General features: G+C 35.3%; 1 protein-coding gene across 1 annotated transcript in view; it reads left to right on the plus strand.

Annotated features, from left to right (window-relative positions):
• Positions 1-24,962, plus strand: part of LOC138321345 (glycosaminoglycan xylosylkinase-like) — a 57,710-nt gene extending 32,748 nt beyond the window's left edge. The window contains exons 3-9 of the mRNA XM_069264973.1: positions 7,752-7,875; positions 8,070-8,153; positions 14,033-14,142; positions 15,364-15,535; positions 17,674-17,862; positions 18,334-18,393; positions 18,729-24,962. Coding sequence (XP_069121074.1) covers positions 7,752-7,875; positions 8,070-8,153; positions 14,033-14,142; positions 15,364-15,535; positions 17,674-17,862; positions 18,334-18,393; positions 18,729-18,951 — 962 coding nt within the window. The 3' untranslated portion in view covers positions 18,952-24,962. The remainder of the gene's footprint in view (positions 1-7,751; positions 7,876-8,069; positions 8,154-14,032; positions 14,143-15,363; positions 15,536-17,673; positions 17,863-18,333; positions 18,394-18,728) is intronic.
• Positions 24,963-25,047: the final 85 nt, after the last annotated feature.

Consider the following 25,047-nt stretch of genomic DNA (forward strand, 5'->3'; position numbering starts at 1 on the left):
CAGGTCATAACATAGATAGAATACCTCAGTCTTAAATCTTTCAGGTCAAATTTTATTTGTTAAACATCCTATCATCAGCCAGGGTCATGTAAGGACGTGCCAGGTTGTTGGTGGATGAAAGCCGGAGTACATGAAGAAAAACCACCGACCAGCGGTCAGTACCTGGTAACTGCCCCACATGGGATTCAAACTCGCAACCCAGAGGTGGAGGGCTTGTGGTAATATGTCGAGATATCTTAACCACTCGGTCACCGCGGCCCTAACATGCCCTCTAAAGACACGCTTGGAAATCTCACTATAGACACTGAATATTGTCTCCAACCTTCTAAATATTGACCTATGACCTTGTTAAAGGTCACTGTAACCATGAGTTTACTAACCCTTTAAAGATTGACCTAACAGTACTGCTTTTTATATATATGACACCTACAGTCAGGCCACTAGCCACCTAAAAAATGACCCAAGCTACCAAAAAAGTAAATATTATTCTGCATCATCTTCCAGTTCAGTAAAAAAGAAGGCAATATTGTGTCACATTGTATAATTTTCTAGCAGGGACCCTATATATAGAGAGAGACTTGCCCACGTGCACATCAAATGTAAGCAATACGTACCTGATATAGCAGGATAGCCAAAGGACCGTCCTCTTGAAGACATAACTTGTTACAAATCAAACATTCCAAAAACTGCTGCCCAGATACACAGATCGCTTCCAATTTATTCATTTGACCTTGTCAAATTGTTGTTTAAATCCTTCCACACGGAATAAAGTTAAATATTATCGTAGGGAAACTGTCAGGATTTAGCACGCCGAGATTCTGTGTTGGATCCCAGAGCTAGGCAAATCAATGGTAAGACACAGCCACTCCAGACTCCAATCAATATCTTAATTCACTTGCACCCTCTCTTTGTGTGTAAACCTATTTCCTATAGCCCCATGTCCTCTTTTATACAAGGACGCACTCTTTATCATTCATAACCTTCTATAATAATGTGTGGAACATATAAGTACTGAAGCATAACATAATACAGTACAGTTGTTAAGTACTACAAGTAGAAATGAAGCTTCATACTTACGAGTCTGAGCTTTTTATAATAAAAGGTGATTTGAAGCTTCTTTAATGTCTCTATTGTTTCTGTTTTGTCTCCCTATTACTTATTTAGCATTTATTAATGTGCCTTAATTGTCTACTGTCATTTATAATCATTATGACATCTAGATATGAAATTTTTTGCCTTTAGAAGTAAAAGTTTTATTGTGCTTGATGTGAACAGTAGTCCTATTCCATCACTTTATGATATGTGAAATGGATGTAAATGTCTCATTGGGAAAATGTTATCAAATATTTCATGTTACACAAACTTATAGTATTCTTAAGTAATCCATTAACAATATTCAGTACTATAAATTTAGTCAGTTGGGTCCTGAAAAAGAGGGGCAGAAGCCAAGAAAGTCTTTTAAACATTCTGGGGTATATGCCAGGGTGATGATGTATTTGCTCCCTCTGTTTTGAAGCATTAAAGAGGAGATATATAATCTTGTTTTAAAAGGGAAAGATGTGCAAGTTAATAATTATGAATAAAATGCTCAGTAGGTAATTCCTGCGTAAGTTGTCTTCATATGTAGATTCTGTTCCTTAAATGTTATACCTAGATGTCTACAGTTCTACTTCTGATGTTATTTTCTATAGATTCAAAACATGAAAAGTATATGAAAGATATACAGATAAAGTCTATTTCGAAACATATAGATGAGATTCCAAAAGTTTATATTGCTATGTAATAGTTGTTTCATGGTATCTATATTGCATGAGATTTGTGTGTAAAAGAATGGTTTTATAACCTTAGTGTCAAAATAAACCTATAGATATTTATAGAATCCTTTAGACAACTAAGATGAAATCCATGTTTGATCGATAGCCACACTGTAACAGATAATACAACACTCGTCAAAATGTCTGTGAATTCTGGGGATGATATCTTGCATTGATTGATCCTTTTGTTTTGTTTTTGTTGAGAATATGTTTTGTTGTGTCATTTATCCATGCTGTTTCCCTGATAGAACTGGCCCTGGTATTGCTATGCAGTTCTGACCTAGTCAAATGTTTCACTCGGCTTAGGACTGTCAGTGACAGTCCTACATCCCTGTATTAGTCTTTTACATAGAAAGAAAACATTGAAATGTAAATAATCTTTTGAGAATTCCTCAGTCTATTGTTATGAGTTAACAACAATAAAAAGCTTTTAAGAATATCATTTGACTTGGTATTGTTTCTAAAAAGAGGTGTTCAAAGATAAGCTCTGATGGCAATGTTCAGTTTAGTAATCTCTGATAACTGGAACGTCTTGTTAAAGTTGTTATTTTATTCCCAAAAGCAAAACTTTTATGAAAAATATGCTTAGTTTTCTCATAACCATAAACCTAATTGTTAGGATGTAATGGCCATTGATTTGATGTCTTCTCCATGAGTTGGAGAGGTGGCTAGGTATGTCAATCAAGAGCCTCTTGCCTCTTGTCACAATGCAGTACATTGTATTACACAGAATTCAAAGCAGTCCTGTTTTCTTTATAAAGGCCATCTTTACCACATAATGCTATGACTTGGCTGTTTGTGGATGGTTGTATAAGGATTCAGTACCATATTTTGATTGTGGTTAAAAAGAGTGGTTATAAAAAGACTAACATGCACCTTATTTAGATTTCCAGCTATTAGATAGCCAATACATGTATATGTAAAGCAATAGTTTGATGTCAGTCTTGAATTGGTAATTTAAAACGGAAAGCTATTGGTATAATTTTGAACACTCTTACTGACCACATTTTACAACAGTCCTATGAAATAAGAAGTATAAATCTTTGAGAACTAAATTTTGACATTTTTACTGAAATCAATACTTCACAGGGCTGTCTCTAGCTAAAAGATATCTCTACACTTAAACAGACACAGACAGTTCATCAATAGATGTGACACATATACAGCGTACATTGCTGATGATGATGTGATGAAAATGCTTGAACAAAAATGATTTTTTGTCAATTTTCTGTATAACATGGGAGAATAATTATACAACATGGTTCTGTAAAATGGACAAGGATATCATAACCCATGTGTAAGGTATTGGCAGGTCAACACTTGGCAATCCTCATGTTGGTAGTCAACAAGCCTCATGTTGGCCAGCCGAAATCTTACACTTGGGCTGAGATATCCCTGTCCACTTGACAGCCCATGTAAGATTCTATAATTCAGCTTATATAGCCTTGTATCAGACCAAGAATTACTATCTGGTAAATTGTGAGTGATTGTATGAACATAGTATTGGTTAGGGAAATCAAAGAATTTACTGCATGTACCTGTGTGCAAAATCTCAACATAATATGTATACAGAGGCTTCTTTACATGAAACGAAAGAAAAAAGTACCGTACTGAAATGTTACCTTCATTTTAGTGTGTAATCCGTTAAGCCCCATGGTACTGATGTTCAATAAACAACACAATTACACTTCTCTGCTCAATTATAGTCTCCAATGAATGAAAGACCAGATCTATACCGAACAAGGTAGATAAATCCTCCCAGTGGTGTTACTTTGATGTAAGTGTAAAATTTTAAAACTGTATTTGCTGTGTCACAGTCATACTGTGTTACAGAGAGTAGCATGCAGTCATGGTACCATCAACACATAACTAGCTAAAGTGTGTGTCACCGATCACAACATCAGGTGTCGCAGTGTACTAGATCACAAGCTATTGACTTAAAATTGACAAAAGAACAAATAACTGGTACTGATGTTATGTGTATTCAATTAGCTACACATCTGTTATACCTACAGGTTATCCACCTGTTGTATATGTTGTTGGGTAGAATTGATTATTTTTTCGAACGCAGATCTCCAGTGACGAATGAGAAAACATGTATATGTACAGGTAAGCCCATACTAATTGTCAGTGTGGACAGATCCTGTTGTGTTGTACAGTGGCTTAATTATTTATCAGCACTGTTGATTGAGCTGCAGGTGGTATATGGTGTGTTGGGTATCAGTAACTCCCTTATCAGATACTGTCTTAATTATATATTTTATACCCCTTGTTAGTCATAAATATTACAATGTACATATAACCTTGTGTCATGTACTGCCATTTACTTGGATGATCAAAGGCTTTATCATTAGATAATTCTGTCTCCCTTTTCCATAGTGAAAGACAAATTGTATTCGTGCTGGGCTTTTCTGGTTCTGTATTTGGTTCTTCTGATGATGTTTGCAATTTATTAAAAACCCACTATATTACATTTCCATCTCCTAAAGCATATGTGCAGTGCACTGTCATTTTATTGCTTTGACATTGACCTCAATGCAGGAGGTATATATTTGTGATTGTTTTTAAAGAAATGTTGAAACTGTTGAAAGTATAGAGCTTAAATTGCAAACTACCTTAATCAACAATTAAAAAACAATGTGATATGGCTTTGGCCTAAATGTCAAAGGTCAGAATCAGTTTTCAAACATTTAAATTTGTGTTTTCAAAGTATTTTTTTCCTTTATTGTGCAAGAGTCTTTTTCAATTGTCTTATTATTCATTATGATACCTCAGTATTTTATGATTTTTGTACAATCTATCTTGAAGCAAGCAATCTTGCTAACACACATCATTTCGAAACAATAAATGGCATATATTCATGACTTATGCCCCTCTTAAGTTGAGCTTTTGTCCTCAATCCAAAATTGCTACCTCTGAATCTTCTAGAATATCTTTGACCCTGTCTTAGGTTGATCTGTAAACTTTCGAGCTCACCTCTGACCTTGTCCATTTGAGCTCTGAACATTTTAGTTCACCTCTGAACCTGCTTTATTGACCTTTGAACATTTTCGTTGACCTATGGCCCTGAGTAGTTCATCTCTGAACCTCCTAGTTCACCTCTGACCCTGCCCAGTTGAGCTCTTGACCTCTGAACCTTCTAATTTAATTAATCCTAGTTCTCTTTTTTGACATTTGAACCTTCTAGTTTATATCTGGCCTTGCCCAATTCACCTCTGCACCTTCTAGATCACCTTTGGCCTTGTCCATGAGTGTCTGTACTATCTGAGGTACCCATGATTTAAAATATGTAAACCCCAATTCCTGGGGGACAGTTTTGGCCACTGCAGTCTAACACCCACTCAAATCTCACAAACAAAGCAAGACACCAAAAAACAGCTCCCCAAAATCTGGCATAAGTCCAATCATTTGATGTTAAATCTCTGACTACACCATTGGAACTAATTAACACTGGTTTTGGAGAGGTAAGATTTTCATTCTGCATGCAACATCTGAACTTTAATTACCCTGTCTGTGCCAGCTCATCCAACTGTCGATAGGCCCTGTACCAGAGTTGTTGTTAAAAGCATTGAAGTGTCAGGCAATCTGACCTGCAGCTATAAAAGGAAGACATTTATTAAAATCAACTCAAACTTGGTTTTTCCTTTCAAATAAATCTATTAAAGTGTAATTGGGAGGTCGTTCTAGATCTGTAATTGTCCAAAGTCACATGTTAAGTTGATGCATTTGTAGTAAATTGTTACCATGAACCCTAGGGAGAGTATCAGATAAGAAATGAGTATTTTTTCTATTAACAATTCTGACATTTAAGTGTTACAATTGTATTGTTCTGTAGAGTTTTATGGTTTATCCACTGCATGAGTTATACACGTCTGCTGTAAGAAAAGTAAGCTTTTAATTGATTACCATTGATGTACAGCTGGATTTATTTGTATAACTGCATTACCTAATTGCTCTTCTTTGATTCTAACACATATTTCCTACATACCTGGTATACAGCAATATTGAAAACTATTCTTTCGAAACCCACAGCTGGAACATGTCCCTTTTCAAACATCTTCAGGAACCCATGAAAGATCTCACTTGGTTTACTTCACTCATCACTTTGATGATGAGGCTCCCTCATATTATCATCATGGAGATCATCTATATAGATTTCTGAAGAAGTTTTTACATGGGATGTCAAAATTGTCTCTATAGACCACTCAGATGACAAAGTCAAAATAGTCTTCATAGCCAAGTGGCCTTCATACACAGATCAAATCATGTTGATATTGGCCATATTGGACCCAAAGAAAGTGGTCTTATTAAGCAGATGGTCTAATACAGAGACCGAATTTTTGTACATAGTTTCAGTTTGGTGATATAAAACAATTACAGCAAGATGATGCGTCACTGATTTATCTGGATTTATTGCCATTACATACCAACATCTCCAAAGTTAATGGTACACAAGAACACACCGCATGCCAAAGTGGTCATTTGAGATTTAAATGTTGAAACTATTAGTTGCAATCACTGTACTGTTCTGATTTCTCAGGTAATAAAACAGCATACAAGATTTTTACACAGATCCAGAGAAGAAACCACAGATATTAGCCGATTACTATTGAAACTGTGCACAGTTTCATCAATGTTCCTTAACTTTAAGTAATTACATAACCAATTCTCCATAGGAAAGCATTACAGAAGTTAAGGAAAGTTCTTTGGTTTAAGATTTTCCATTAAACTACTCTAATGGTTACCTATGGAGAATTTTAATTTCAGGAATTCTTCAAAGTTAAGGACTGTTGAAAAAAACTGGTGCCATCTCAAAGGACATGTGAGAATGAAACTCAAATCCAAATGGTTTGATATCAGTCACCTTTAAATCAGTACAATTCAGACTTATATTGTGGTATGGTTCTCAAGGCCATTTTATTGATAATCATCATTGGAAGACGTTGAATTTCGATATGTCATTTTTATCTGTCAGACTGTTCTTACTTTTTTGTAGTCATTTTCTAATACTGTATACCATGGCATGAATGTTATACGAGGTCATAACTCCAATGTAGTCATAGAAACTGGTGTTAACTTCTGATTGCTTTCAAGTTGTTTTTTCTTATAATTGGCAGTGCATAGCATAAGCAGAGAAATCTTTAGAAATAGGTCAAGGCAAGGTCACTTAGGTCAACTCATTGTTAGAGTATTAGAGATTAGAGTATTAGATAAATACCGTATTTTCAGAGCAGAAACAAAAACAAAAATGGTTTTGGTTCTAAGATAATTTCCAAATATGTTTTCTTTTTCTAAAAAATCAAATAGCCATGATTCTAAAATCATTTCCAAGTTTAAAAGCAGAATCGGGTATGTGCTGTGTAGTCTTTGATACAGATGCATTAATTGAGTTCCCAGTTTCCACAGGGACAGCTATCATTTCATGTCAACTGTGTTTTAATCATGAGTGCACTAAAAGGCTGTATCAAACATTTCCGTTGTTTTAGTTTATTTATTATGGAATGTCAGGGCCTCTTAATGGATAAAGTACTCTGAAACAGAATTTTATCTCCAAAAGTGATTACTGTAATACCAAGATATGGTAGTTAATTACATTATATTCCCCTAAACATTGCTGGATAACATCTAGACTTAAGTGAATATTGGCAGTAAGTGGTGCATTGTTGCACTCATGAAAAGCATATCTCAGAGTACCAGGAGAAAAATATCCAATGTATGGCTATTCTAAGTACTTATAACTGCTCTATTATAGGTTACATTAATTTCAGGACACAAAGATGGAGGACAAGAATTATAAGACACCTTTAATACTTTGACACAGCAGCTGTCTTAATGCCTGTTGTACGTCTGTGGTTGCAACATTTTAAGCATACAACTACAACTACAGATTTCTATCTTTAAAAGATGTTATAATAATAAATGAGTTTTATGTTGCAGGTTCCATTCTGCATGCAATGACAAAGGCGAGGATAGAGACAGCAGATGTAAACAGAGCTGGAACCCAACTGAAGATGACCTTCACCTTGCCAGAGGGCCAGAGACTTGTCTTCAAACCTAAATGGTAGCTATGACCAATAAAAATTAATTCTTCCTGTGTGTTCATATTTTAAAAGTTGATCAGTAGATGAAATAAGTCAATCCATTAATGCCTAAATAGATAGTACATTTGATTATCTTTCATTAATTTGATGATATATTATGAATGTACTGTACTTCTAATGACGATTTGAAGTCAGATGTTCGGTTGTGTTACAGGTTTCCACGTGACAAAGTCTTTACAGGTATATACGAAGGTTGGGACAGACACAATGGGGAGTTAGTAGCATTCCACATTGGAAGGTTAGTCTAAATAGAACATTTACCACAAAAAAAGCATGATGTCTTCTAGACATTTCTTGTTACTATTATTTGTCAAGAAGCAATTATGGAAACAACCTTGAAACTCTTTGAACATGTTAATAATCTGTGTTTGGTACAGCTTGATATATGTTCATTTATAAAGAAACTTTGGACACATTGATATCTGAAAAGGATTTTAATGCTATTTCTCTAGTCTCAGAGTTAAGTTCAGGTTTCTTTATGGACTTTGTAAAAAGTGCTTAGTTTTTAGGTCATCTGAAAGGTCAGGTGACCTATAGTTAGCACCGTTCGTTCCGCCGTGAGCCTGCTGGGATAGCATAAATGAGCTTGGTCCGCTCAAAAAGGGATGAAGGGCTAACAAAATGGATTTTGTACTCATAGAAAATGGGATGAATGACCTTGAGGTGACAATGCCCTATTGTCAAGGTCACCTCTTATTTGGGTGTCAAATATGTTTACAATGATGCTAAAATCCTTTGTTTACAACTGTATTTTATAGGGGGGACTTCTTCTAACTAACCGAAAAGGTCCAGGGTACTCATATATGGATTTTATAGACTGTGTTTACAATGCATTATATTGGGATGAAGGATAAATGTTTACAATGCTTAATGACCTTGAGGTATGACCCCCCGGGGGTATTTTATAGAGGGGGGGGTCCAAAATGGGCAAATTTTCTTAATTTTAGCTTTTAAAACTAACTCCTTCATCCTTGGATGGATTTTCATCCATTTTGATGTGTAACATCCTTGGGATGAAGGACAACCAAATTTGAAAAAATGACCCTTGCTTGACCCACCCTGAAGGTCACAGGGGATTTTTCTCAAATTTCATATAAAATGTGCATATTGAACGATTTTTTTGTTAATCTAACCCAAAATGGCCTACAGGGCGGCCTCATAATTTTATAGTTATTTGGTGTGCTATTTCTCAGAAGTGGGGAAGGGATCTTTCTCAAATTTACAAATGATGGACCTTGACCCCCTAGGGGGCTGAGGGGTGGGGCCCCAAATGGGGAATATTTGGGGTAATTTTAGCCCCTTGGATGAATTTTAAGTATATGGTGTGGTTACAGCATCATTGGGGAAAAATTTTCTTATAAATTTTAGCTGAGGGTGGGGCCCCACAAGGGCAGAATTTTCTAAATTTTAGCTGGCTCACTTCCTGTTTTAAAAAGTTTAAGTCTCCGATCTCAATGAAAAATTGGTCTATAGGGGTTTTAATTGATGCCGAACAACTTGCAAACTTTTCGTAAAGATTTTGGTATTCAAGATGGCCGCCTGGCCCACTTCCTGTTTTAATGTTTCAGGTCCTCTGATCTCAATGAAAATTGGTCATAAGGGGTTTTTAATTGAAGCCAGAACAACATGCAAACATTTTCGTAAAGATTTTGGTATTCCAAGATGGTCGCTGTCCCACTTCCTTTTTAAGGTTTCAGTCTCCGATCTCAATGAAAAATGGTCTATAGGGGTTTTAATTGATGCCGCACAAACATGCAAACATTTTCGTAAAGATTTTGGTATTCCAAGATGGCCGCTGGCCCACTTCCTGTTTTTAAGGTTTCAGTCTCCGATCTCAATGAAAATTGGTCTATAGGGGTTTTAATTTTGCTGAACAACATGCAAAAAATTTCTTAAAGATTTTGGTATTCCAAGATGGCCGCTGGCCACTTCCTGTTTTAAGGTTTCAGTCTCCGATCTTAATGAAAATTGTCTATAGTGGTTTTAATTGATGCAGAAGGGGGAACTTTAGGTAAGGACAATCATATTTTATAAAGGACCGAGGTAAGACCCCATGGGGATAGTTTGACGAGGTCCGAGGTATTTTATAGAGGTCTGTTTACAATGCTGTATTTATAGAGGGTCTGTTTACAATGCTGTATTTTATAGAGGTATGTTTACAATGCTGTATTTTATAGAGGTATGTTTACAATGCTGTATTTTATAGAGGTCTGTTTACAATGCTGTATTTTATAGAGGTATGTTTACAATGCTGTATTTTATAGAGGTATGTTTACAATGCTGTATTTTATAGAGGTATGTTTACAATGCTGTATTTTATAGAGGTCTGTTTACAATGCTGTATTTTATAGAGGTCTGTTTACAATGCTGTATTTTATAGAGGTCTGTTTACAATGCTGTATTTTATAGAGGTCTGTTTACAATGCTGTATTTTATAGAGGTATGTTTACAATGCTGTATTTTATAGAGGTCTGTTTACAATGCTGTATTTTATAGAGGTATGTTTACAATGCTGTATTTTATAGAGGTCTGTTTACAATGCTGTATTTTATAGAGGTATGTTTACAATGCTGTATTTTATAGAGGTATGTTTACAATGCTGTATTTTATAGAGGTCTGTTTACAATGCTGTATTTTATAGAGGTATGTTTATATAGAGGTATGTTTACAATGCTGTATTTTATAGAGGTCTGTTTACAATGCTGTATTTTATAGAGGTATGTTTACAATGCTGTATTTTATAGAGGTCTGTTTACAATGCTGTATTTTATAGAGGTATGTTTACAATGCTGTATTTTATAGAGGTATGTTTACAATGCTGTATTTTATAGAGGTATGTTTACAATGCTGTATTTTATAGAGGTATGTTTACAATGCTGTATTTTATAGAGGTCTGTTTACAATGCTGTATTTTATAGAGGTCTGTTTACAATGCTGTATTTTATAGAGGTATGTTTACAATGCTGTATTTCATAGAGGTCTGTTTACAATGCTGTATTTTATAGAGGTATGTTTACAATGCTGTATTTTATAGAGGTATGTTTACAATGCTGTATTTTATAGAGGTCTGTTTACAATGCTGTATTCTATAGAGGTCTGTTTACAATGCTGTATTTTATAGAGGTATGTTTACAATGCTGTATTTCATAGAGGTATGTTTACAATGCTGTATTTTATAGAGGTCTCTTTACAATGCTGTATTTTATAGAGGTATGCTTACAATGCTGTATTTTTAGCCCACCATCATCAGATGGTGCGCTATTTAAATCGCCTTTCGTCCGTGGTCCGTCGTCCGTCCTCGTGTCCTTCGTTAACAATTCTTGTTACCGCTATTTCTCAGAAAGTACTGAAGGGATTTTTCTCAAATTTCATATGTAGGTTCCCCTAGGGCCCTAGTTTGTGCATATTGCATTTTGGGACTGATCGGTCAACAAGATGTATGACTGGCGGCCATCTTGGATTTTGATAGTTAAAGTTTGTTACCGTTATTTCTCAGAAAGTACTGAAGGGATCTTTCTCAAATTTCATATGTAGGTTCCATATTGCATTTTGGGACCAATTGGTCTACAAGATGGCCAACCCGCGGTCATCTTGGATTTTGATAGTTAAAGTTTGTTACTGCTATTTCCCAGAAAGTACTGAAGGAATCTTTCTCAAATTTCATATTTAGGTTCCCCTAGGACCCTAGTTGTGCATATTGCATTTTGGGACAGATCGGTCAACAAGATGGCCGAACGGCGGCCATCTTGGATTTTGATAGTTAAAGTTTGTTACCGCTATTTCTCAGAAAGTACTGAAGGAATCTTTCTCAAATTTCATATGTAGGTTTCCCTAGGACCCTAGTAGTGCATATTGCATTTTGGGGCAGATCGGTCAACAAGATGGCCGAACGGCGGCCATCTTGGATTTTGATAGTTGAAGTTTGTTACCGCTATTTCTCAGAAAGTACTGAAGGGATCTTTCTCAAATTTCATGTGCAGGTTCCTGAAGGGGTCTAGTGCATTTTCGAACTTATCGGTCAGCAAGATGATTGACAGGTAGCCATCTTGGATTTTGATAATTGAAGTTTGTTACTGCTACATATCTCAGAAAGTACTGAAAGGATCTTTCTCAAGTTTCATATATAGTATGTAGTAAAAGTTTGAAAAGCAGGGGAAAGATCCCTCTTTCTGTTCTCAGACATAGATCATTCTTTGGTGGGCGCCAAGATCCCTCTGGGATCTCTTGTTGTTATCGCTATTTCTCAGAAAGTACTGAAGGGATCTTTCTCAAATTTCATATTTAGGTTCCCCTAGGACCCTAGTTGTGCATATTGCATTTTGGGACAGATCGGTCAACAAGATGGCCAAACGGTGGCCATCTTGGATTTTGATAGTTAAAGTTTGTTATCGATATTTCTCAGAAAGTATTGAATGGATCATTATCAAATTTCACATGTACGGTAGGTTCCCCTAGGGCTCTTGATGTGCATATTGCAATTTGGGACCGATCATCAACAAGATGACCGCCAAGGAACCATCTTGGATTTTAATAGTTGAAGTTTGTTACTGCTATTTCTCAGAAAGTACTGAAGCGATCTGTCTCAAATTTTATGTGTAGTATATGCTTGAAAAAGTTTAAAAAGTAGAGAAAAGATCCATCTTTCCATTGTCAGACAAAGATCATTCTTTGGTGGGCACCAAGATCCCTCTGGGATCTCTTGTATAGAGGTCTGTTTACAATGCTGTATTTTAAAAGGGTATGTTTACAATGCTGTATTTTATAGAGGTATGTTTACAATGCTGTATTCTATAGAGGTATGTTTACAATGCTGTATTTTATAGAGGTATGTTTACAATGCTGTATTTTATAGAGGTATGTTTACAATGCTGTATTTTATAGAGGTCTGTTTACAATGCTGTATTTTATAAGGGTATGTTTACAATGCTGTATTTTATAGAGGTCTGTTTACAATGCTGTATTTTATAGAGGTATGTTTACAATGCTGTATTCTATAGAGGTATGTTTACAATGCTGTATTTTATAGAGGTCTGTTTACAATGCTGTATTTTATATAGAGTATGTTTACAATGCTGTATTTTATAGAGGTCTGTTTACAATGCTGTATTTTATAGAGGTATGTTTACAATGCTGTAATAGAGGTTGTTTACAATGCTGTATTTTATAGAGGTATGTTTACAATGCTGTATTTTATAGAGGTATGTTTACAATGCTGTATTTTATAGAGGTATGTTTACAATGCTGTATTTTATAGAGGTATGTTTACAATGCTGTATTTTATAGAGGTATGTTTACAATGCTGTATTTTATAGAGGTATGTTTACAATGCTGTATTTTATAGAGGTATGTTTACAATGCTGTATTTTATAGAGGTATGTTTACAATGCTGTATTTTATAGAGGTATGTTTACAATGCTGTATTTTATAGAGGTATGTTTACAATGCTGTATTTTATAGAGGTATGTGTACAATGCTGTATTTTATAGAGGTATGTTTACAATGCTGTATTTTATAGAGGTATGTTTACAATGCTGTATTTTATAGAGGTATGTTTACAATGCTGTATTTTATAGAGGTCTGTTTACAATGCTGTATTTTATAGAGGTATGTTTACAATGCTGTATTTTATAGAGGTATGTTTACAATGCTGTATTTTATAGAGGTATGTTTACAATGCTGTATTCTATAGAGGTATGTTTACAATGCTGTATTTTATAGAGGTCTGTTTACAATGCTGTATTTCATAGAGGTCTGTTTACAATGCTGTATTTATAGAGGTATGTTTACAATGCTGTATTTTATAGAGGTATGTTTACAATGCTGTATTTTATAGAGGTCTGTTTACAATGCTGTATTTTATAGAGGTATGTTTACAATGCTGTATTTTATAGAGGTATGTTTACAATGCTGTATTTTATAGAGGTATGTTTACAATGCTGTATTTTATAGAGGTCTGTTTACAATGCTGTATTTTATAGAGGTCTGTTTACAATGCTGTATTTTATAGAGGTCTGTTTACAGTGCTGTATTTTATAAGGGTAGGTTTACAATGTTGTATTTTATAGAGGTCCATTTAGAATGCTGTATTTTATAGAGGTATACATTTAATCACTTCAGGCTGTTGGAGTTTAACAGAACCCCTTTAGTGATAGGCAGGAAGATCAACCTCCGCACCGAGGTTTTACCTCGCGCCACAAGTAGACTGAAGAGAACTTTCTTTACTAAAGGTAACTGCTTTAATCACATATGCAGTAGGTAGTTTGTTATGTGTATTAAATTTGTTGGCAATTGATGAACACAATCATCTTCTAAAAAGAAAAACAACATTTTGACTAGAACAGTTGATTTGTTGTTATGTTTATGTATATTTTCGTAGGTCAAAAGTCAACTTAGGTAATCACATCAGTTTGAGATTTATTTAGCCTGCAGTATAAAATAAATGTATAGAGCATCTCGTACCATTGATATCTGGCCAGTAACTTTGTTACATTAAACACATACTTACTGTCCATTAAAGATGTCTGTACCGCGCCAAAGGTTACTGCTTGTCTGGCCATATTCTCTGGACGACTCCTCAAGGTTTGCCGTTTGGTTTTGTTACGTCTATATTTGTCATCCCCTATGATTACACCAATGTAGAATGGTGTTACTGGTCATAGGTTGAGGAAAATCTTCAATAGTCAGGAATAGCGTCATCGTTAGTAACCAATTTTTGGAGCTTATGTCTATGGATGTACAGAAGGGTCAAGACTGGGTTTATGGAATTGATGGAATAGGTTAGGAATACTCATTATCCAGACAGTTTTATTGTTTTGTTTTTGTTTTACGTCTTATATCTAAAACCAGGGTCATTAAGGGTATGCCGGGTTTGGGAGAAACCCAGAGTGCCTGCAGAAAAAACACCAACCAACAGTCATAATGTAACTAGCAACTGCCTCATCTGGGTTATTGAACTTGATACCCATAAGAGGAGGGTTATGTGTTGGGACATTTTAACCACTCATCTGTCATGGCCAAAGACAGTGATTTCTGTGGTCAGAAATCTTAATACCAACATTGACAATTTCTTGATTCCTAAAATGTTTTTACTTAAGCCTAGAACACATTTTAATTGGCAATGATAGCCAATATGTCAACTGAAAGACATTCAATGCTTATGTTTACATTTGATAGCAATTTTATGATAAAATCCCAAGAGATTTCTCATCAATAATGAATAAAGAATTCATAATATTGCCAAAGACTGACACAGCCATTTGAACAGCTATCTTTAGTGATAGCTGGCACGACTATTGTGACATTACAATAATAATGATGTCATAATAAGAGGATGGCAATTCATAGACTGAAGAATGCCAACTGCTCTTGGTAAGGCTACGTAGTAGGTCTGCAATGAAAATGTAAACATAAAAAAATGACAAAAGTAATTTTTGTTGTTAACATTGCAGGAAACAGCACCTGTTTCTATGGTATGTGTTACTACTGTAAGGGTGAGTCGACTGGAGTGTGTGGGGAGGGGGATGTACTGGAGGGCGTGGTCATACTCTGGTTACCTACAACCTATCAACTGTCTAAACACAACCATCCCTGGAGACGAACCTACAAAAACTACAAGGCAAGGTAGGTACCAACTAATAATTAGCTAAAAATCAAGGTGGGTATATTCCAGGTATGGTCAAGGTATTCAAATTAATGTCCTTCATATTTCAATGGGTAGTTTGTGTAGGTGAATTTGCAATATTTGGAATAGAAAATGTACTGTCTTAATTCTGCACAATCTTTTTGACATCAAAAGTTTTAAACCCTATAAAAACCTGTCAATACATTATGTCTTCAAAGGATTGCAACCTTGTATAAATTTGTAAATCAGCTTTACATCCTCATGTGTTGTCTACCTCATTTTGAAATAATCATGACTCTGTAGTTTGGATGTCACGTTGATATTGTAAGATCTTCTGTTTTATTGGACCTGATACTGCTAGACTGTACTATTTTATGTCTCTGTAACCTTGGTTTGACATAACACATTGTGTCGTTGACATACCATTGTCTGTGTCACTGAAACATTGTACACTGTAATGTTACCCAGGAGGACCATGCTCAGAAATACTCAGACCATTTCATATTAACAGTGTAAGTTATTATCATTATTGGTTTAGCAATCCCACTTGATTATCTGGCTAGTTAAATATTGATGAAGTATATTTTATATTGAAAACATCACTGAAATTAACCAAAAAAAGACAACAACATACTAAGGGCAGATGTATGTGGCATGCTGTGTCATCAGTTTGACAGGGATTCTTCATTAATTTAAATAGACTTCCGGGTGATTGAAGTGCTTGAATAATCTAAATACATTGGATCAGTTAATCAGTAAAGCTAGGTATATATTATTCAATATACATGTACATGTATAATGTATATATATATACTATCAGTAGTCTTTTGAAGTAATTACTTCCATGTCAATTCCAGGGTAAAATATTACCATGCAATCAATGTACCTTGGCAAATGTATGTGTTTTAATCTGGTGTGTAATTAATTTTTAGGTCTTTTAGGCTGAAGGGTCGGTATGACCTATAGTTTTCATGCTATGTCTGTCATTGTGAGCTGTGTGTAAACTTTAAATTTCAATGACTTCTTGTCAATAGCTTAGATGTCTGATATTGGTCTATACCCTGCTAGCATGATGGGCTGCCAATAGTCTTCAAAGGAATGACCTTAACCTTAATTTAAGGTCACAGGTATTAAATAGGCTTATATCTTAAAACTAACTTCTTGTCAATTACTGAGAGGCCAAAAGACCTGATAGCATGCTAGGGTTAAGGGCTAACATGTGTGTTCAAATGAATGATCCTGACTTTTACTAAAGGTCACAGTGGTCAAATAGGCTAAAATCTTGTATTATGTGGGTATATTATATTTTCAAGGTCACAGAGAAGTAAAATATGTGAAAATCTTCAAACAACTTCTGAATAAGTGAAAGGCTTTAAATACTAAAACATGCTGGATGATGCACATGCAAGTTTACTTGAATTAATTACCCTGACCTCATTTCAAGGGTACAGTGGTCCAATATTTCAGAAACTAACAATTTCTACTGATAAGATCTTGGTATACTATGTTTTCATTGTTTGTTGAAGGAAAGGTGATCATTTTCAGCCCATTTGACCTTGTGTATTATATCCAAAGATTTTTCCTCACTATACTACAATGGTACAATATTGTATTGTACGAATAGTCATGTGACCATTAAGACCCATGGGTCATACAGCTGCCATTAGTTCAAGGTCAAGAGCATTATATATGAGAAAGGATTTGTGGCCTGTCCTGAGGCCAACATACCTGTTTATCTTTAATAATGATAGTTTCTTCTCTTGCTTTAGGCATAGCCTATAGAGAACTGGAACCCTTATTGTCAGTATGACTAGTTGTAGTGTGCTGCTCTGTGTCTTCGTTAGTTAGTATGCTTCAGTGAGATAACACTATAAAACAGACAAAGGTCTGTATCTCAAGGAGACACAACACAAACATACGCCAAGTTCTAACAAGATGCATGAAATTATTGCCCTCAAGACTATAAGCTCCTTTCATTATCATATAAGATTATGAATCTCTTGACATTGTCACATAAGATCCTGTATTTAATGTATGATTTGCCTGTGTGATGGTGCTTTCTATAGATATACACGATATCTACTAGATGTGGCCTTGTGAGATTTGTGTCTGTACAATGCTACTTTCTCTGTACTAGGTGGGAGGCAGACAATACATACTGTACCCAGGTGAGGAATGTTGAGATGTACCGTACTGGGCCGCGCCTACTGGACCTTATAGATATCACTGTGCTGGACTACCTGACCGGTAACGCTGATCGCCACCACTACGAGACAAATGGAGACTACCTCGACAGTCCTGTGGTCATACTGGACAATGGCAAAAGGTAAGTGACCTGACTTCACCACTGTCAAATATGTACCATATTCCCTATGTTTACCTTGTCAAAAATCAGGCATTATATTTTGAGCTATGTCTTGTATCCTAGCTTGCTTTATGATTCATCCAAGTCTGGTCTTTATGTATTTCTATTGTTTTCTCAATTTAACCATGCCATATACAGGCTTTATCAAATAATCTCATTTCTTCACTATGATCAAGCTACAATCATTGTTAAACAATTGGTTTAATTTCATTTTTTCACTCAAATTCGATCATTGCTTCATCAAAGTCTAAAACCAGATTCATCAAAGTCTACGTCAAAGTTCATAGATTGCTTCCATTAAGTTCAAATACTTCTTCACCTTGTTATATTTCAGTAACAATGTTATTTTCAGTGTATTGGAATTTGTTTTACATTCCAGTGATGTATACTAATGTACCCTGGTATTGAAATTTTAAATGTTTGTTTTGATAGTTTTGGTAATCCGTACCATGACGAGGAGTCCATACTAGCACCGCTTTACCAATGTTGTAGGTAGGTACTTTTGATCATTTAGTTGTATTCTTTAATCTTGGCCTGTTAACCATGTTAAATCTCTAAACAAAAATGCAGGCTGTAAGATTAATACGTCTATCTTCAATATGCTGTGGAGGTTCCTTACAGCCAGTCATACCATTCAGAGAGTGTGCTTTGATATAATGTTTTGTCCAATCTGCCGAACAGAAATGTATGCTTCTAAAAGTGATTCCTTATTAACTGATTTCCATTAATGTTTGAGAATAACAAAACTTAATGAGAATTTGATGACTGATTGTGATAGTATTTTATAATTAAAAGTAACTTTAGAAAATTTATGGATTGTTTTTCAGGATTCGCTTTAAGACATGGCAGAGATTACTTATCCTACAGGATGGTGTCCTATCAGCAGTCCTGAGGGAAATCCTAAAACAAGATCCTATCAGCCCAGTACTGACCGAGGCTCACTTAGTGGCACTAGATAGGCGTGTCCGGGGCGTTCTGGCTCAGATACAAGTGTGTATAGACAGAGAAGGACTTGACACAGCTCTAGTCAAAGATGACTATACCAGTTGACCAGGGTAAACTTTAGAGATCAAAGGTCAAAGATGGCCATATTAGTTATCACAAAACTGACCAAAGGTCAACTAATATAAAAAGTGATCAAATGTGTGCAATACAGCACTGCATGGTCAAAGGTCAAAGGTGACTATCAGTCAATAGCGTACAGATCAGAGGTCAAATTGGGCCATTTTAGCTAAAACAGTATTATAAGAATCATTCATATGTGAATATGTGGATATAAACCCAAGGTTTACTGAGGGTTTTACAACATTTTGTGATCATCGTGTAGAATATCCCTATCCTACATTTCCACATATGAAAGAGTATTTTTCTCTCATACCTCACCAAAGTTTTATTGCAATTTTACAACTATGATATCCCGCCATTTTGAAAGTATAGTTTGGAGAAAAGCCATGACTGCAAGTCGGTTCTCCATACATGAAAATTGTATGATATTTTCAATGCAAATCCCAACTGTTTGCATCTTTTATAGTAAAATCAGCCAAATTTTTGTAAAAATAAAATATTTTAAAATTTTACAGAGTAATTTTTAAAATAGTAATTTTGTTGACGCCATGACATCACGACTGTATTGCATGGGTAGCCATGAATTACAGCCTCAGGCGACATAGGTGTATTGCATGGGACCAGTCAGTATTACAACCATTGGTATGAGAGAAATACATGTACTGCATGGCAAATGTCAAGGTAACAGATTTTTAGTTACATGGCCAAAGACAAAAGGTGACAATGGTTACTGTTGTGATGCAATATTGTTGTAAAACTAAATTTTGATATGTCTATGATATATATGACAATATTTGAAGAGATTTGAACAAATCATAACACACGTTTGGTTTGATATTGTTTACAGTGATATCTACAATTTTCTCTGTTATTCTCTTTTTGGTCACATATTGTTTACATTTACTTCCACGGTAATCTGTGTAACAGCTGTTACCGAGGTAACAGATATATATATATATATATATATTTATATACAATGTGTATATGTTTATGTGAGTATTGTTTACTGTACATGTAACAAGTGCCTTATTATCATGTGATATTTTATAACAGAATTGATCTCTGAAAGGACCATGACATTATACAACTTCAATTTAGACAATAGGTTTATTTCTGTTCAATGATATATACATTTTATCAAATATTTACAGTAGCTAAACTCTTCATATATATATATATTTAAGGAATAGCTTTTTATTTCATTGAGGTTATGAGTATATAATGATAATGGAGCATGTGTAAATTATGTAACCCCCGCGAAGCTGGGTTATATAAAATTTACATGGGCGACATAATCATTTTACCCTCATAACCTCAACAAAATAAAAATATATTCCTTATATTTACAGTTTTTCACGTAAATGAATATCATTTATTCTCACGACAGTTGCATAATTTTTTTATTAAAATACCCATATTTTTTACTCTCCCGTCATTGTCAAGGAATTGAACAGCTGATTGGAATTGAGTCATTTATATGTTCCCTCCAAAAGTGGGGTCTTGACCCCGTTGCTACGCCAGCGACTATTCCCATAACAATAGAATCGCTGCGCATGTTGTACTATCATTATACACTGATATAATGATAATTCTAGAAACCATGGCTATTGAGTTCATGTCAGTGAAAATTGTAAATATATATATATGCAACCTCACATGACCATAATGATAAGGTGAAAAAGTAACAGTTAAGAAATAGTCCTGATCTTATGCACCTTGTAGAAACATGAGTTTTAAAGCAGATTAATTCATTGATAAAAATTAAAAATGTGTAAAAATTGAAATAATTAGGTAGCTTAAGCCTTGTTTAATTAAGGTTTTGGGTTGTTTCTTTATCCCTTTATGATAATTTAAGGTTGTATCTGATTTTGACGGTGGTGTAAGCTGTAGCTCTTCTATAAACATACAGCACCATCCTTCCCTGAAATATACGACCCAGAAGTGAGAATTAGTGGTTGAATGTCTGACACAATATCAGTTTAGCCAGTTGGTCACCGAAGCCAAAAGACACATGCCTGATTTTATTACTGAGGCCAAGGGGTAGAGCTCTATAATCTAAAATGTCAGACACCAAGTGGCACCTAGTTTTAGAATGTCAGACACCTTAACCACTCAGCCACCATGGTCCAGAAATGATGACCTAGTTTAAGAAGGTCAGACACCTTAACCACTCAGCCACCATGGTCCAGAGATGGTGACCTAGTTTAAGAATATCAGACACCTTAACCACTCAGCCACCATGGTCCAATGATGGTGACCTAGTTTAAGAATATCACACACCTTAACCACTCAGACACAATGGTCCAGAAATGATGATCTAGTTTTAGAATGTCAGACACCTTAACCACTCGGCCACCATGGTCCAGAGATGGTGACCTAGTTTAAGAATATCAGACACCTTAACCACTCAGCCACCATGGTCCAATGATGGTGACCTAGTTTAAGAATATCAGACACCTTAACCACTCAACCACCATGATCCAGAGATGGTGACCTATGTAGTTTTAGAATGTTAGACACCTTAACCACTCAGTCACCATGGTCCAGAAATGACGACCTAGTTTAAGAAGGTCAGACACCTTAACCACTCAGACACAATGGTCCTGACTCCAGAAATGATTACCTAGTTTAAGAAGGTCAGACACCTTAACCACTCAGCCACCATGGTCCAGAGATGGTGACCTAGTTTAAGAATATCAGACACCTTAACCACTCAGCCACCATGGTCCAGAGATGGTGACCTAGTTTAAGAATATCAGACACCTTAACCACTCAGCCACCATGGTCCAGAGATGGTGACCCAGTTTAAGAATGTCAGACACCTTAACCACTCAGCCACCATGGTCCAGAAATGATGACCTAGTTTAAGAAGGTCAGACACCTTAACCACTCAGACACAATGGTCCTGACTCCAGAAATGATTATCTAGTTTTAGAATGTCAGACACCTTAACCACTCAGCCACCATGGTCCAGAGATGGTGACCTAGTTTAAGAATATCAGACACCTTAACCACTCAGCCACCATGGTCCAGAGATGGTGACCTAGTTTAAGAATATCAGACACCTTAACCACTCAGCCACCATGGTCCAGAGATGGTGACCCAGTTTTAGAATGTCAGACACCTTAACCACTCAGCCACCATGGTCCAGAAATGATGACCTAGTTTAAGAAGGTCAGGCACCTTAACCACTCAGACACAATGGTCCAGAAATGATTATCTAGTTTTAGAATGTCAGACACCTTAACCACTCAGCCACCATGGTCCAGAGATGGTGACCTAGTTTAAGAATATCAGACACCTTAACCACTCAGCCACCATGGTCCAGAGATGGTGACCTAGTTTAAGAATATCAGACACCTTAACCACTCAGCCACCATGGTCCAGAGATGGTGACCTAGTTTAAGAAGGTCAGACACCTTAACCACTCAGCCACCATGGTCCAGAGATGATGACCCAGTTTAAGAAGGTCAGACACCTTAACCACTTAGCCACCATGGTCCATCGATGGTGACCTAGTTTAAGAATATCAGACACCTTAACCACTCAGCCACCATTGTCCAGAGATAATGACCTAGTTTACGAATAAACCTTTATTCTGAATTTGTATATTACAGAGTTATCTGCACTTGCGGGTAGGTATTGATTGTGACGTCATGTGTTTGAGAGCGCAACGTCATATGTTTCGGATAAAATACGTGAATTGATCTCACAAAATAATGACATAACAATGAATACCTACCGGCAAGGGAGCTACCTCTGTAATATGCAAAGATGGAATAGCCCATAGTGATAACCGGTGAGCTAACAATGTTTTTATCATTAATGTTATTATACATGTATGTATAAGTGCCAATTTTATCATTTATAGAATAGTGGATGTAAATGATATTCTCGAAGATACATTGTTATTGATCCATTGTAAGAGTGCTATTAGTATTGACTTACTGATATTTGTATTCAGATAGAGAGTATTTAGAGGGCATTGATGTTATGCAAGATAAAAGAAAGTCTTTAAAGAAAGTCCATGACATACAATACACATGTACCTCAAAACAGTATTAATCACAAATTTTAAAGTCAGGAACAATTACAATTTAAAACATTTTAGTATATATTTCCCATGACATAATGTCATTATGCATTCCTATTCAGATGTACATGTATGTATTAGTTTTAACAGTTTTCAGAGAAGTGTAACTGGTGCTCAATTAAGTTTAGATTTCTTAATTATAATTTAATCTGATAAAAGATAAAAATGTAATTAAATGGCTTGTTCTATCATTGGTATGTTCTTTGATTTATTTTTCCTTTTCTATTATTTTGCCTTAGATTTTTTATAGCTTATCTCTTAGTAAATGGAACCTACAAAAATCCTTTTTATCAGATTTAGTTGATTTCTTGAATGGTATTAATTCAATTATGTTTTCGTGATTGGTATTTGATTCAACTATTTTTAGAGAAATATGATGGCCTTTGTTTTAATTTATGGCAATAATTTCTGTGCAGAGATCCAAGTAAATAATCTTAATTCTGCAATGGAGGAGTGTCAATTTGGGCCACTGTGACCTTTTTTTTTTGACACAAGTTATACTAGGTATTTTCCATTTTGTTTTATTTTCAACATCAATGCATTACTATAATTCATGGAAAATCATTCAAAAATATCCTTGGTTCCAGCAAAACAGGACAAAACAGAAAGTTGACCTCCCTGTTTAACCCCTCATAACTCACAAAGGACTCTGACCTGACCTTAATCATTAGTCATATCATGATGTCCTAAACCCCCGGGATCTGTAAACAAAAGATAATGCTCATCGGTCATGGCCGCCACAGCGCCCAAAGTGACACTCGTCCAATAAATCGTAATTTGTGCTTTAAACCTACCTACAACAAGTGAAGGTTTACTAGCCTTTACAAATTTACATGATTGTGGTACATTTGTATCACCAAATAGCAGCTGTGCAGAATCATTCACAAAATGCCATGTGATTTCTTCACTTCTCAGAATTTTTCACTGTATCGCCATCTATAATACAGTCAAACCTGCCTAAGCAGCCACCTCTGTATAAAGACCAACTGTTTAATGAGACCACTTTCTCAGGGTTCAAAATGGCCAATTTCAAGACAATTTTCCCTGTGTATAAGACCTTCTGGAGATTACTTTTTCTTGTTCCCTCCGATAGTCGTTAAAGAGGGGTTTTATTGTATTTTCATGTTCAGGAAAGTTTTCTGAATAATTACTTAAATGTCATTTTCATCCTATACAAATTGTCTCAAATTTTACTATTCAAGAATTATGTTTCCAATGTATAGCATTACTTTTAAATATCATTCCAATGTGAAGACATGACTATAAATGTGCTGTTATGCTTTTTGTATGTTTTCAATAAACATTTAAATTATTGTGTATATTGCATTCAAATATCAATCATGAGAAGTATTGATATCAGGTATTATTTTTTTTTAACAAAAACAAGCAGATCAGCAAACATTATCATGTATTTTTTAAACATAAATATTTTGGCAATTCAATTGTTTTTAGGTATTATCTAGGTATACCAAAATACAATGTATACAATATCAAGAAGCATTGATCAATTTATAATTAATCTGTATGTTTTGCTTGTAATAAATGGAGTTAATACAATAAACATGGATGACATTAATATGTGGTTGTTGTTATTTGTCCTGTTTGGGAACTCATTGGATATCTGGTAAATGAATTTTGTAATTAACATCATACCCTGTGTATATGCGTGCACCATTCATGTTGCAAAATTTCAAGAACTGCTGAATTCTGTCTATTAACTATTCTAGTTTCCTGGACGTTCAGCATCTGGATTACCACAGAACCACAGTAGTTACAACAGGCCAATTTGAAACAAGTTGGATTCAGATTAACATATTTTATTTTTTGTCCTATTAACAGCCAAGCCATGGTCATCAAAGATTTCCCAGGTTTTGAAGGTGAAGGAAATTGAGAGTGCATGGAGAAAAACCACTGCCCTATGGTCAGCACCTGGTAAACTGTCATACATGTGTACCAGGATTAGATTAGGCAATATAAGTTTTCATTTG

Source organism: Argopecten irradians, chromosome 4 (assembly GCF_041381155.1).
Source record: "Argopecten irradians isolate NY chromosome 4, Ai_NY, whole genome shotgun sequence".
Classification (NCBI taxonomy): Eukaryota; Metazoa; Mollusca; class Bivalvia; order Pectinida; family Pectinidae; genus Argopecten; species Argopecten irradians.